At 36.1% G+C, this 16,268-nt stretch overlaps 1 protein-coding gene across 1 annotated transcript in view; it reads left to right on the forward strand.

Annotated features, from left to right (window-relative positions):
* The window catches only part of LOC126834495 (uncharacterized), a 102,751-nt gene that overhangs the window by 84,453 nt on the left and 2,030 nt on the right, over positions 1–16,268 (forward strand). Inside the window, exons 4-14 of the mRNA XM_050566451.1 lie at positions 4,948–5,009; positions 8,954–9,025; positions 9,457–9,594; positions 10,326–10,391; positions 10,496–10,687; positions 10,760–10,979; positions 11,330–11,500; positions 11,568–11,673; positions 11,872–12,031; positions 12,735–13,063; positions 13,661–14,730. Of these exons, the coding sequence (XP_050422408.1) occupies positions 4,948–5,009; positions 8,954–9,025; positions 9,457–9,594; positions 10,326–10,391; positions 10,496–10,687; positions 10,760–10,979; positions 11,330–11,500; positions 11,568–11,673; positions 11,872–12,031; positions 12,735–13,063; positions 13,661–14,705 (2,561 nt within the window). The 3' untranslated portion in view covers positions 14,706–14,730. The remainder of the gene's footprint in view (positions 1–4,947; positions 5,010–8,953; positions 9,026–9,456; positions 9,595–10,325; positions 10,392–10,495; positions 10,688–10,759; positions 10,980–11,329; positions 11,501–11,567; positions 11,674–11,871; positions 12,032–12,734; positions 13,064–13,660; positions 14,731–16,268) is intronic.

The following is a 16,268-nucleotide window of genomic DNA, read 5'->3' on the forward strand; positions in this document are numbered from 1 at the left end:
TTTTAACTAATATTTTCCATATTGTTGTTGAATATCAACATAGAAAGGCATCCAACCAGAGCGGGGAGGAATAAAAGGATTCATACATTTAAATTGTTTATTATTTATATTTTGATTATTTATTTACTTGTTAGTGAACAAAATAATGTCGCAGTTATCATCTAACAGGTACTCGAACGTCCTTAGCCTTTCTGAAATCCTGAATGCACCATTGAGGAAAGAGTACGTGTCAGAATATAGGTGCTATAGAGCGTTTAAAAATGTCATGGTCGGTTTTGTTTCAAAAATTGAATGGTTGTTTATCTGTTTAAAAATAATATTTATAAGTGTACAAATAATATTCTATATGTTTAATTTTTTTTCGACAAACGTTAAAAAATGTCACGTCTTTACATATTTGGCTGGCCTAGTAAATCTTATGTATTCACTGGGATTGACCCACATATAGTTTATGAACTACCTTAAGGTTTGACAATATTTATAAACATCTGCGCATTCCACTGGCGCTCATATAATATTCTCGTCAGACTTTATAACTGTGTTCGAGGAAAATGCGTTCCAGTAAACTCGCGTTACTATAATATATACCCAAATAGGTACCTAGCATTATTGTTCTTTGTTGTCTTGGCCTGCAGTTTATATAGAGAAGAAAATTTGCTCTTTTTGATGCGGTTATTATTATTTCTGAACATACGCATTTGCATGATAAATCGATACAGCATTATCGCCGCTGAATACCATTACCACGCGTAATTTATGTCCTTTTATACAACTTACACGCAGTTGCATATAATAATATAAATATATATGTATATTTTTTTTTTCAAGACAAATGTAACTTTACAAGGACGCGTTATATACGCATCCATAATACCTCTATACAATGGTCTGCCGCGCACAACGTGGACTAATGAAAGATAATTTTTACAATAAAGCAAACGCACCTGTTGTGGTGCACAAAGATATATGCGATAGCGGTCGCCGTCAAGCGAAAAGAAGAATATACTCATGATTTTGTGTACTCGGAGCCGAGCGCGTTAAAGTTTAAAGAAAATAACCAATTACACAACAACAAAACGTTTTGTGCTGTAAACTAACAGACAGACAAGACGGTTCGAATCGCTCGACTAACAGAATTTAAAAACACTATAATGTATACAAACAAGCGAGCGCATTAACATTCAGAGTGTTTAAATGTGTACAGTTCGAGCAAAATGTTTTTGCACATATACTTTGGTGTGCAGACGAATCTAGACATTTAATGGAGTGATACTCCATTAAAATAATCTAACTAGGAACTATTTAACCACTTATTTTCCGAAGTCTTATAATTAATTAGTATTTCCCGCCAACAAAAGTAGCGAAATCAGAATGCTGAGATGAACTTGTGCAGTGACCGCTTAAGAACATTGGTAGGATAATTAGGAGTTTATTTATTGGAAGTAGATTAGGAGTTGAATCATTAGCAAGTAACGTGAAAGCGGAGTTTGAAGTAGTTGTTTTTTAGAACAGTTATAGAAAAAAAGGTGTAATCGCAATATTTTATTTTCACTGGCTGCTCGTTTGGCTGTTTAGTTTCCGTCTATAGTTTTTAATTGGTTTTCCTGTAAAATTGTACAAGAAATCCCAAAATGACTGGGACGGGTAACTCGTAGATGTGCTTTTGAAACCGCGGCTGATTCGTGTTAGTATTTTTGGACGTAAACCAACGCTGGTGGCAAGTTTTCGCGGATTTGGGTTTTCTTGAAAGTTATCTGGCGTGTGTTTGCGAGTACGGGAAGACCGCCGACAAGACGGATGGGGCTCGAAGGTTTGCGTGCCGGGTCGTCACCTTGTATAATGTAATGTGCGATTTAAATCTCAATACCGACGTGCAGTACACGGATGGCCGCCGGTCTGGCGCTGGCAAATGATAACAAATAGACGAGTCCGGTAGTGTTGTTGCCCCCATTCGGCGAGGGTTTTATTCGGACAAACGGCGCAATACAGTTAGGGTGAGAAAAAGGATGGCAAACGGCACATAATATACAGGCTATGCGGTTGCCCGGTGTGCTGTTGCGGTTTGTTCGTTTTGAGTAATGTCGTCCGGGTGCGCTTAAATCGGACAAATCACTTTGCCCTACCGATTACCCGACATTTGTCAGTCGGTCCACCCGCATTCCCTATCCTTTTCATCCACGTGTGTCTATGTCTATATATATATATATATATATACATGTATAATAATACTATATCTATCGTGTGTAGTCCAGACATACGCAGAAATATGAACGCTTTTATCTCAAGAAAAAAAAACACATTAGTGTGTTTTTATTGGACAACCGTTTTTATCTTACTTACTATTGACAAAACTACTTTATCCTGTCTCGCCCCGATGTATTTCAATCGAGAGGCCTCATCCTCCGAAAAAAAATAATATATAATATTTTGCAATCTCTAACATTTTAGCTTTCCGAATGGATATTAGGCAATAGCGATTATTCTAAAATAACATAATAATATTATGTATTATTTTTTTTTAATTCATAACGCGTGCACGACTTCCATTGTATACACTATTAGCACTATGACTGACGGGAATTTCGAATTATGATAATAAATCATCGTAATTGACCAGATAGGTGCGCTTGCAGTATTATTCCCATAGTATTTATTCAAACGGTATGGAGAAATCGGAATGGTCAGCGGTAGTATACACAAAACGAACGCATGTCTCATAAAAAAAAAATATAAGTCTATTTCACTCTTCAGCTCCATATGGATTCGTTTTTGTATAATAATAATCATTTTTGGCAAATTATTTGAATAATATTATTATATACACGGGAAAGAGAATAAATCATACTGAATAGAGGCTTTTATTCCGATTTCCCTTATATTAAGTTATGTAAAACGGATTAACGGTTGACGTGCTACTGAAAAATTGACTCGACGCGACGGTGTCCAGTGAGCAAAATCGTTATACCTACAATTTTTATTTTTTTTTAAACTTAATCGATTTAATAGAAAAATTAAACGATTTTTAAACATTTTAAATTATAACTTTATTTATAAAGAAAAAATATTATTTTACAAGGTTCACACATAAACAGGATAAATAGATAACCACAGTTTTAATTAAGTTATACAATTAGGCGATAAACGAAAATGGTTTTATTTATGACCGCTTGTATATAATTATTCAAAGTTAAAAGATTTGAACGTTTTAATATGTTTGAACTGTTAATGGTAATCTTTTTGGCATATTATTAAACCAGACTTATATCAAGAGTAGATGTTTTGGATATTTTCTTTACTTCTCAACAGTATTTTCATCTAATGTGGCATAGTTTTTTTTTTTAGCTTAACAGCACTTGTATCGTTATCTTCGTTAACCTTAATATAGATCAATTTGCTCAATAAATAATAGACCCCCCGTCGAAAGCCTTAGGGGTATAATTATGTTAGTTATTCATTCGTATTGGAGTTTGCAACAACAATATAATTGATTTTTATTGTAAATTTCCCTTGGCGAAATCATCAAGTCCTTTCGGCTCAGTGGGTCGACCTAGCTAGTATAGACATTGTTGACTTATTGTTGCTGGTATGAATTGATCACACCGGCAGTTGGCACTACATAGTAGGCTAGACCGGGTTAATTAAGTCGCTCTCGTAAATTGTTCTTAGGAAAGGGTTCGATTCAGTGTATACTAAATAATCCGATTATTTGGTCCGGCAGCTTTTCATATAACATTCAATGAATCCGCTGGCGACTAATTACCGCTAACTAACCGGTACTCGTGTATTCAGTAACTAAATGCTATAGCAAAATATATGTATACATTTATAATACATACATTATAATAACAGTGTGTAGGGCATTCTGTCAATTTGCTTATGTTAACTGTTTGTCGGGAAGAAAAAGAGGGTCCAGTGCGATACAGTAGTGATATTTTTGTCTCTTGTCACAGACGTCCAAGCTCTTGTAAAGGGACAAAAGAAGTATTTTTTTTTATGTATACAAATTATTTTACAGTAAACGTCAATTCGAACAACTGTCATAATAATTGATAATGTCCAGTCGTTTGGAAGACACTGTGGAGAGTTTTTTTCAACGTCGATTACATTGCAACGTACTTTGTTAAATCATTTTATTTTTTGTTTAAAAAAACATGCCAGACAGTTTTATCGTCTTGAAATAACATTATGATCGAGCGCGTCGTTGCTTTTCTTGTACAGTATTGCAGCGAAATGCGTACTTAATAGCGCATTCGTTGTTTTTAAATAACCAATAAATATTTGCAAAAATAATGGGGATAAGACAATAATAATTGTTGTACGCGATATTTAGATTTATCGTCTGTACCAATTCAGTCAGTCGGTATTTAAAAAAAAACAACAATATTAAAATGTACTATATTCGGTCGTTAATGTCGAATAAAAAACTGGATAGTAATTTTTAAATATTCCGCAAAACAAAAAAAGTATTATCTGTATATTAGCATTCCCGTCAAAAATCGATTGAGCAGTTGAAATAATATAGTAAATCTATTAATGCGAATTTAAAATCAACTAAAAAATGCTTGAATGCAATAGGTTTCGTTTGACCATACATCAAATATATTAGGGCTAAATATAACAACAAACGAGGCAAATGGAAATGAAATGTATTTCATGAAAATAATCACATTTGCAATTTATTGATTACACCATTACTATACTAACAATTCAAGGGTAGTTTTACAGCAATGCAACTCCACATACATTTTAAGTATACGTGGTGCAATCGGACATTAATAATATAATATGTTGATGAGCTATGAAGTTAAATAAAGCACACATATTAATAGGTTGGATGATTACAAACAATTTGTCTAAAATATACAACTCTGCTTACTTTAATTAATTTACGGTTCAACAATATACCTAAAACACGTCTTATTGACTCTAAATTATTTTTTGTTTCAGGTTCAGCGCTCATGCAAATCGTCGAAGTCTACAAAGAAATTCAATCCCAACAATTGAACATAGTAAGTGTTAACGAGCATATTAATATTGTTTCGCGTCGTCCGTCGATAAACGGAATAACGGTTTTTTTTTTGTCTTATAAATTTTCCATTGAAATTGAAATTTACCTAACGGATTTATATTCAATTTTTTGTAATTTATTCAGCTATTCGATTGAATTGCTAAACGAAAGTTATTAAAATATAAAATATGCACCGGCACAGCGACAGTAAACGATGATTTCCTCTTGGCTGTATAATATAAAGCTAATTTCACAACGCAGACAGATAAATACTACCGTAGGCTATATAATGTATTATATTAAACAATATTATGGTATTCAATGGTGTCGCTATATTATCTACAATTTGTCGAACAACCGAGAGTTAGTTGCCGAGAGGAGGTATTGAAAAATTTTATATTCTCTAACAATTCATGTACTATAGACCAAATAAATTGCGCAGCTAACTTTCAATGTAGAAAAGTTATTTAAAAAAAAAAAAAAATCATACGAGATATTATAATAAAATAACAAAGCACAACGTCATTTTTTATTAAAATCAATCAACCAAACCGTAAATGCTTAATTATGTGACATGTGTTTTTAACTGTTAAGTTTTGATAAATCATTCTAATGCCGTCAAGTTAAACACATTAAATATTACAATGCATTAAGCGCGTCTAAGCAACGGTGTGCTTACTGTGTATAAGTTAGGTATCGTAACGCGAAGGAATTTAAATTACCTACCCAGACAATAATATGATGATGATGATAATATTATTACTGTATACATTCACCTCAGGCAATGTACAGTCAACAAACAGAGATAGTTTCGACCCAAGTGGTAAGGCAAATTATTGTAGCCCAGCATTGGCTTCCGGGGATTTCTCCCCTCCTGCAATCGCTTCAGTCAAACCGATCTATGATCATACAAACCACCACCCTCTTGCTCTTTTATATTATATATAGCGGTAATTTACATGATAATATCTCAACAATAGCTGTCTTACCGTTATTACTGTGAGCGTTAATTATTATTTTGAAATATCGAAGAATCGCGTCTCGTATTAAGTATTAATAACGACCGATGTGACGTGGAAATAAAAAAAAAGCTTTAAAAAGTTTTAAAAAAGGCGTGAAATATTTATTTAAACGGTTGAGTTAACAGAGAAAATTTCGCGCAATATAATTTCAAGTGTAGGTACAACACAAAAATAAAATCCCGATCTGCTGTAACGTCTTAACAAACCAATTATACCGCTTGACGTAATCCGTTCAGTTAACTTACCTATTAAATTATAATTGTATGTCTGTTTTGACTTTATAAGTTGTTTATTATATTATGTAACGGTAGAATCGTTATAAAAAAAAAAACAAAAAAGAAACAAAACACAACGAATTGTCCTCTCATATTCTTATATTTTCAAGACTAGGTTGAATATAATTTCTTGAAAATTAATTAAAATTTGTACACGTTACGCTTGTCTTTTGTGTACTTACAAGCAATTGAAGGGCTTGGAGCAACAACCTGACAAGTCCATTTCGATCAAAATGTAATATTTCGTAGAAAAATGTCTATGCAAAAATTATTTTAAAGTTATCTTTATTGGTGCCACAAGAAAGCAGTAAAGTCGGACTACTACTTACAGAGATATTGCAAAACGTGGGTTATCCGCCTATTGTAGTATAATTTAAAAAAGTTGATTCATCTTGTTGATCCAAGCCCTTCAGTTATTCATTTTATATGTATATACTCGACATTATATAGCGACTATAAAATTGAAGTTCATTTTGAGTTTACACCTCTACAGTATAACCCATTAGCCTTTGAAGACTATAATTTATAATAACGAGAATAGTTTATATTTGAAATTAATGTACTACGACGGTACATATAATGTCATTGTCGAGGTACATACTGTCGTCTCGTGATAAAAACGGCATAATGTATAAAACAGCACTGTAATTGTATTATGTTGTCAACCCGAAAGTTTTCCAATTTAAAACGCTTATAAAAGCTACACGCGGGCTTTTGAAAATAATCTTTTTGAAGAAAATTCGTTAACAAAACGCCGTTAAAATTGTTTTAGAACAGGTTTTCCTTTTCAATATACTGTGATCAATTTCGTACAACAGTAGTTTAACCAATTTTCAAATTGTTCGAATATTGATCCACTGTTGTGCATTTAATGTTTAAATTCAGTTTTTTGCTATAACAGCATTTCTGATGAGTATTTTCTCTTTCTAACGCGGTATTTCAGACGATCCCGGTATGGTGCTGCAAAGGCGTTATAATATGATCACGCGGCCCCTTGTGGTATTGGCTAGAAACTTTGTATTGGTGGAAAAAAGCAAACTTTCTACATAATATATGTTTTTTCTATAGATTTCGGTTATTTTTTGTTCAAAGACTTCGGTGACACCGTTGTTGCGCACAGCTCTTTGTTCGGTTCCACTACTTATAGCATTGGAGGTGGAGAAAATGGCTGAAGAAAAGTTTTTGGAAGCAATGCGATACACGTTTGCCATTATTATTTTTTTTTTAATAATACATTTATCAGACCATATATATATAGCCGACGGTTACGAGATGAGGAAAAACATTCTCTGGTAACAGATTGAGACTTACGGTCGGATTGGCCGAAACTTTTTTCTAACCACCCTCGCCCGCAAATCCTTGGACTCTCAATTTCGAATTATACAATTTATATACAGTCTAGTTTTAAGGCTTATGCCCTTTGTGAGTGTGTGGGTCTGTTTTTTCAATGGCATCAGGTTTGCCATCCGTCAGTCGCTCTTGTTGTCTGGGATCATATTATTACGTCGAGATATTTTAGGCGGCGCTCCGAGTAGGCAATTTCACTACACGCTTGCATGACGCCTACTTTCTGACACAACTGTAACAGTACTACTACCCAATAAAATACTTAATAGCATGTATGATTTAAAAAACGCATACTCCAAACATAACTTGTTTAGATAAAAAAAAAATTTAACAAGATTGATTGTTCTATAAATATAATATGCCGGTAATTGGCACAAATGGACAAAAAAGTTATAGGTAAATACATAGTTTGAAGCAGAAAAAAGGGAATAAGAAGGACAATGTGTATTCGGGATGTCAAGATAGAATAATTATTAAATCAAATATAATGACTGGAGATAGACTGTTTAATCTTCGTCTAAAAGCATTATGTTTACACGATATAACAGCTATAATGTCATGTAATCAAAGGTCATTAAAATAACGGAGACATAGGTAATGTGGACGTTTTGTCGGGTTAAGATGCAGTGACACAAACAGAAAGTCATGGACGCCTTAAATGTCTCGTTTTCTACAAGAAATGACAGGAATATTATTAAATAAGACACTAACAAATTTGGTAAAATTGCGAACATGTCTATGTTAAGTACTTAAAATATATTATTGGTCGTGAGAGTGCAAAATAAACACAAGCAGACATTTTTGTTAAAAATCGTTTAACGTTATTCCACGTCAATGTCTAAGATTATAGACCCAAGAAAAAAAAATCAAACGCTTCTTGTCCTATCTAAGTGTCAACATCCATCCGAGTCTGACGTTTAACTATTTTTAACCTTTCGAATTATAATTGTTAAAATTTGCCACCTTTACAAAAAAATAATTATCGCCTCAGAAACAGATAAGGGTTTTAATCGAAATAAAGTAAATGAAGAAGTGAGAACTAAAAGATTAGGAGTGATTGTAATAAAATTTGTACGAAAAATGGAAATTCAACTTTTGATGTGTTCTTAAATGTTAATAAACAGATATACTTTTTTAAATAGAAATACTTTTTTCAAAATCTCTAAAAACTGATAAAATTATGATCACTATTTCGTCACCATTAGGCTGTCGTCAATTCTGTTATACTTTATTACCCTATTCAGTAATTAAAAAAAAAAAACAGTATGATTAACGTTTGATTTTCGTTTTTTTTTTTTTAGCTAAAAGCGTTTTACGTCGATTTGCTGGTACCGCTCGAAACGAATCTGGAAAAGGATACCAAAGTGGTTCAGGTAATATTTTATATATATATGATTATTGGTTGTGTGGGATTATTTACAATGGGTTCACGTGGTTTTGGTTATTCGCCATAAGTCTTTATGATTGCATGTATTATTATTATTTTTCACATTACAACATTTAACGGACAGCGTTATAAGAACATGAGGAGGGTACGAGGGTGGTAAAACCCGCTTGTCCGAATCCATACACAATAACCGAATACATTATAATACTATTTTTGCGAACGACTTTATTATTGTCGGTCGGTCGGTCCCGTGTGTAAACCGTCCCTATCCAATAAATAATCTGTTTGACCCTTTTTGGTCACAGCTCTACCGGTCCTATACTGATTAACCCCACGAGTTTCGGACACGGATCTGATAAAATTTACAAAAACGAAAATTTAATAACGATTTACCTTTTTTGTTTTTTTTTTTAACAGTCCGAACAAAAGCGATTCCTGCAACAACACAAACAGAGATCCGAGAGCTACAGCAAAGCGGCTTCGGCCATGAAAAAGTGTCGCAAAAAGCACAAAGTAGGCCCCAAAGCAGGATTGGCGATGGACAAAGAAATCAAAGTGAGCACTATACTCGTGTTTTATCATAAATTATAAAGTCAATATTATACTATTAAAACCCCTACGCACTGTTTTGCCAGTTAAAAGTGCATAGGCAGTATAACGTTGGTTTTTTACTTAAAAAATGTATATTTAATAAACTATACGAGCCGAGGAGGAGTGCAATCGGAACTAACATATTTCAAACCGAAATGACATTGCGTCTGACCGAACAACTCCGAGACAATAATAATAAAATAATAATAAAAAACAAAAACCAGAGGTCTCCTCTACATCGTTGATACTTGTATATGCGGGAGGGAGGTAGGTTTTTAATTTACATTTAGGACTTAAAAACGGTCATGCCCAGACGCATTGGCGTGGTTCGACTATGATTATTCAAATGTTTTATTGTCGAGTTTTTTATTTTTTATTTGTTTGGCACCATGAAGCCCAAATGTGTCGAGAGATAAAAATTATTGCCAGTCCATTGAAGACGCTCATTGTTCGTAAAGTATACACTTGGTTTTATGTGTATAACACACGAGGGGCGATCCGTTATAACAATATAACCAGGCGTAAACGTGCGAAATGCTTTGTTTGTTGTGGATTTACACAAACAAAACAAAATCAAATATCGTTCGCTGCTCAACCCGGCCTATGGTAGTTTTGCGTGACGTTTGCTAAAGTTGTCTTTCGGCGGTTAAAGTTTAATATTACCAAAATATGTAATTGTCGTTAATTTTTTTCAGACCATGCAAGTTTTAGAAGAGGAAAAATCTAAATTGGACAACTTCTGCGAACAGAGTTTGAAGAACGTAAGTATGCCGCCCCGTTTTCTCTTGGCTGATCTCTATATACATTATCTCTGTGATTTTTGTCGCACTGGATTTGTCAACGTTGAAACGTTTCCTTATGACAGGCGATGACTCAGGAGAGACGCAGGTACGGATTCGTGCTGGAACGACAGTGTTCGTTGGTGAAACACTGTCTGGCCTATCACACCAACAGCCAGACAATGTACGACGAACACTTGGGCGACTGGTTGGACGTGGCCAAGTCCAGAGAGAGACTTCCGGAAGCCGTGGAGTCCATGTTTGCAGCGAAACTTCGGGTATGCATAATATAAGAAAAACGACAATGCAATCCAACAAGATGCACCATGTGTGTTTTTTGCGAATTTCAGCAAGTAAGCTTCTGGTTGGACGACGACAACGTTGGTCCGCAGAGGATCGACGACGATCGGACTTCGCTGACGTCACAATTGAGAAAAACGAAATCGATGGACGCTTCTTGCTTGGACGTCCGTGCCATGATGGATATCTCAAGTCCAGTGTTGAATTACCCGTTGTCCAGAGCAAAGTCAGATTTCAATTTAAACGCTTCATCGCAGTCTCTGAACAGAGGTACATTGCATATTTTTTTAAAGATGACGTACAAATTATTTATAATAACGAGTCATCAGACTTTGATGGCATGTCTGCGGTTAACTCTATGTTACCGATGGTCTCGTTGTTCGAATCATTTGACCGATCCATTTTCAACTGCTCCTATTTAATTCATTATTCAAATGTAAACAGCGACAAAAGTGCATTAGTTTGGGATACAATGCCGATTCGTTGGACTAATTAAAGTTGTTGGTTAATTATACGTTTATAAAGTCAATTTACCGCATTATCTTGTTAACAAAAACACAACAAGTTTTATTTTTGCTGTTATTTGTATCTCACGTGTGCTCATGGTATTTTTTCTATAGTTGAAAACGGCCCTAGCCCCAAAAATAGCGGATCCAGACCGAAATCTATGGCGATTGTGGATAACGGATGGGAATCGCAAGGCCCGCAACTCGTGCAAGCCATACACGCTTATTTGTCCAGCGGCGACAATCAATTGAGCTTCCACGAAGGAGACACTATTGCGGTGACAGGTCAGTGTTTAAGTTGTAAATTTGTCTTCGACTTCAGCTATTAACCCAACCACGTCGTATGTTTTAGGCGAACGCACCAAAGGATGGCAGTATGGAGAGAATTTGCGCACTCAATGCAGCGGTTGGTTCCCGTTGGCGTACACCGAGCCCGTATTGGACGAATCTGTTTTTTCGTAAGTATACATTTTTACTTAATTTTCAAGCTCACCCCAAACGTATGTAGTAAAAGTCTAAAAAATCATAATAAGATGAGTTTTGCATGTGTTATTGCCAGAATTCACAAAACGTACGATTTCGCTGTTGAACTGATCTGCTCGTTTGACGTGTATTTATTTTCTAACAGTATTTTTTTTTTTATTATTTCCGTACAGAGATTCGCCATCATCTTACAGGCGTAAGGATTCTGTGGGACAATCAATCATTTCCAGCCACAACAGAAGCGAATCCGCTACGGTCGGCAAACAAAACCGTTTTCAATCGGCCACTCTAACAAGATTTGGCGATTCTCTACCTCACCGAAATCTATATCCAGTAAGTTACTTTCCAACTCTTGCCGTATTGATAGACCGACTTGGATAGGTCCGCACGAATATTGTTATCTCGTAAGCGATTATCTCTCTTATTTAATAATACTCGAATAGAGTAACTCTCACGTTCTAATACTCGAACATGACTAATACCTTCTCTTTTGACTTTCGTCACACGTATTACGACCGTGAGTTCTATAATGTAATTTCGTTTAATCGCACAATTTATTGTGTTAGACAAATTGTCTGCATCATTAAGTACACTATTTTTTATTTCGTAATCCAGATAAATCTCGGAACACTTCAATTTACTTTCACTTGATTTTCAAACATTGTTCAACATTTTTTTTGGTCGATCATCCAAAGTGGAAATAATATAATACGAATAAGAAAGGCCGTGCTGTTCGTTAATGATTTGGGTTATTTCACTTAATGCACTAGTTATGTCGTCGATTATTCTACGTATTTAATATTAGTATTATCTTCTTGCACAGTAAAATGCTAAAAAAAACTCGTACTTTGTGCTTCGAGTGTTGTTCTTAACAAAATATTGAAACCTAGATGTCACATAACGTGGGTTTTTTTATTCTTTATTTGTGAAAACTAGAAACTTATGCTTTGGCCGGATCTTCACTCACCGAATTTGTAGGTTAGGGTCTAAGATGAAATTTTTTTTGTACAAACCGATTAACCAAATTTTTTTCTAGGCCCGGTTGAGAGGAGACGGGAGAGCTAACGGTTATGGAAACCAAGTACCCCCGCCTTCTGTGCCTGCTCCAGTGGCACCTCGCCAATACGGTGGTCACGTTCCACCCCCAGCTGCATTCTTCCCTCCACCACCACAGACATTGCCGCCGCCTCCAGGTAAATCCGGCCACGGTGTGAACGAAAAACGTCCCAATGTCATCGGCGGCGCTGGAAACGGTGTTCATCATCAACACGGTAATGCTAGCTTACACAGCAGCAACGACAGCGGTTTTAGTAACGACCCACCGCCTGCTCCCGAAATCGACTATTCTGACGATGAAAACACAAGGTAAACTTAAATAAAACAATATTTTATAATCGTCATTAGCTTGTACTTTTGCATATATTTCAAGAGGTGATAGTTTTAAACAGTTTCAATATGTAATAAGAGCTTCGTTTGGCGTTCATGGTTGGTGGCTTTTTCATAAGTATTACTATGGTGTACGAGTAGCTTTTGTAATACAGTAGGCAAAAAAGTTGCTTTTAATCTTAAATGCATTTAACTCCTTTGAACAGGAGAAGTACTAGCTAACTAACCTAACAATTATTCAGAACAAATAAGGGATTGCCAGTATTTATGCGTTTGAACGTGGTTTTCGTTTGACGGAAAAATGCTAAATAAATAAAATTAACAAAATGCGATAAGTGGTGAAATAAAATTAGGACGGCATGCTTTAAAATTCATAGACGTCTGGCTATGTATAGGTGAAGCACAAACAAAGTGCAAATACTATATATTAATAGAGCTAAGCAATGGTGTCAGATATACCTAATTTTAATATAATATACATTGCATTGTATGCGCTTATCGAGGTGACGGAATGGTGGCAAACGATTGGCTCATATTTTATATTACACCAATGTTATTCGATTGTGTTTTGACCAGACCGAAAGAGATCACGAAAGAAACCAAAATGAAGTTAGCCGAGTCTATGAAATCCAACGGGTCTATGGCGGGCACTCTGAAGTCTTCTTACAACAACAGCGGTGCCATGGGTTCCCGACGAAACACGGGCCCGTCGATGCGGCAGAGTTCCAGCGTCGGACACTTGTCGGCTTTTGACGGTTACCCCAGATCCTTGTCCGGGGGTCGTAGTAACGGGGCGGACAATGGCGCGTTCCAAGACAAAAAGATCAAACGCACGAAATCCATGTGGAAGTTCAAGAAATCTGGAGACGACGTGCTGATGGGCATGTCAATGTGGAAGCACAGGTCTCTGGTGGACGTGAACGCTGCCGAGGCCGAAGAGCTGAAAAAGCAACAGCAACAGCAGCAGCAGCAGCAGCAGCTGCAAACAGGTATAAAAAACGGCGGTGGCACTCCGTTGACCAACAAGAAATTCGCCATAACAAGAGAGATCGACATCGGCGGTAGTAGCAACGGTTTCGGTAATAACAACAACGACGACGACGACAATCAAACGATAATGAACGGTTCGTCGACCGTCTTGAGGAGGTCTTACGGTGGCGGAGACGAAGACAGACACAACCACCATCAACACCAACAACCACACCATCGTCTCCAACACCGTCCGGCGGGTCACGATCACAGGCGTAGCGCATCGGACGATGACGAACCCTTGGACAACGGGTCGTCCAGTGCCGGCGAAGATTCCGAATCTTGCATTGTGGTCGACGATCACCTGAAGAACTCGCCGTCCAGGGCGTCGGCCCCGCAGAGTCTTCTCCCCAGGACCCGTTTGATCAAACAGCAATCGCAACAGCATCAGCAGCCCCATGGCATCGTAAACGGCAAAATGACCATGCAAATACCTACGACGGGTGGCGCAGTCGACGACGGATATCAAGATTCGGACGTGGACGCGCGGTTCGAGAGTTCGAAATTGCAAACGTTCAAGTACATCAACAACAGCACCCACGCCGGTACAGACAGCTGGTACGACTCGTGGGGCGAAAAGCGCAAGAAGTAGTTCAAGTTAGAACTTAACTCACGAGGTAAATGCGCGATATCGGCGCTTAAGTATTGCGTGGACGACGGTAGCGAAATTTTTTCGGATCGCCTTCGTAAATTTCTCCATTTTCACGTTCCATTTTTTTGGGGGGGGGGAGAGAATATGGGGATGGAGTGGTTCAAAACGGCTGTTCTAAAACTTTAAGAAAAACAATCAACAAACAAGTAAAAAACAAATGTGTACATTACTGCTTAGTAGAAAATTAGACAGTACAAACAACTTGGCAACCATCATCCACCATCAATATCAGTTACCACTAATAATAACAAAATCACATAAGTAACGCTATAATATTATTCATGACTCACGGGTAGACACTAGAATCTAAATACTTGCATCTACCTAATCTAATATTATGTATTCGTTGTGCGGATTGTGCGGGAATATCAACAAACAACAATTCGCTTGAAAATCACTTAAATATTAAACCCTTCAGCCGTTAAAAATTAAAGCCAACAGCGAAGTAGGTATTTCACGAGGCGTTAAACTTTGAAATTTCTCTTTTTGGTTTGTTTTAAATTCTTTATTCAGGTGAGTTACGCCATTGGGCATTGGAAATATGTATAGTAGCTAATTGAATATAAATGATAGCTTTAAGTGATTGACAATTTAGGTGTATTTTAATTTTGAGTAGATAATTTTTGGTTTTCTGCTTATCGTCTTTCAAGTCATGACGTGACGATAAAAACTCTTGTAATGCGTTTGAATTAAATCACGTTACGACCCGGTTTACATTTTCCCTGGCCAAATTGTATAACTCATGCATGGCCTAAACCCCATGTAGGTACGCGATGAATGTATCTTATTGTTAGAAAAAACATTTGTTATCGTCTCTTTGAGTTATCGGGTCATGTCATAAATTTGTTCTGGGGCGTGGGGAAATTGAAAAAAAAAAGAACTCCTTGGTAATTTCGTTAAAGTACAGGCGAAAACGGAAGTTAATCAAGGCAACCCCAGTGCACGTTTTTATTACTGTGAACGAGACCCCTCACGTCCACGATGCTTTCATTTTGAAACTTTGCCGAGCCTTAATTTACTACCATGCTTTAAAAACATTATAAAAACAGCATCTCGCGGTTTTTACTTTATTTGCATTTTTTATACTTTCAATATATTGTCCACCTTTTTTCGATTCAATTTTTCTACAGTCTCGAATGCTTTACGCTGAAAAAAAAAATCATATATATTTTTTTTAATCTATGATAATCTACAAACCGAGACGAGACGAAAGACAGAGTTCACTTATGAATGAGAAAATAAACTTTGAGTTCGAGACAGACAAGACAGAGGAAATCCGCACGTATATACTTAAGAACTATAAAACTTAAATTATTAATTTTAACTTATGTAAAACCCAAAAGAAGTGTTAATAAGTTGGAAAACTTTTCAGTGTCATCTTTCATTGGCGGAGATGCTAAGCTGGAAAAATATTATAGGAAATATATTAAAAACAATGCAGTTTTGAATTGCTCAAATTGTAGAGGTGGGGACACTACTAGGACATCATAAAATTTCAACTCG

This window comes from Adelges cooleyi, unplaced genomic scaffold (assembly GCF_023614345.1).
Source record: "Adelges cooleyi isolate 19-005CV unplaced genomic scaffold, UGA_ACOO_1.1 ACOO_flye_CR_arks_rails_tigmint_CR_PRNA_21, whole genome shotgun sequence".
Taxonomy (NCBI): Eukaryota; Metazoa; Arthropoda; class Insecta; order Hemiptera; family Adelgidae; genus Adelges; species Adelges cooleyi.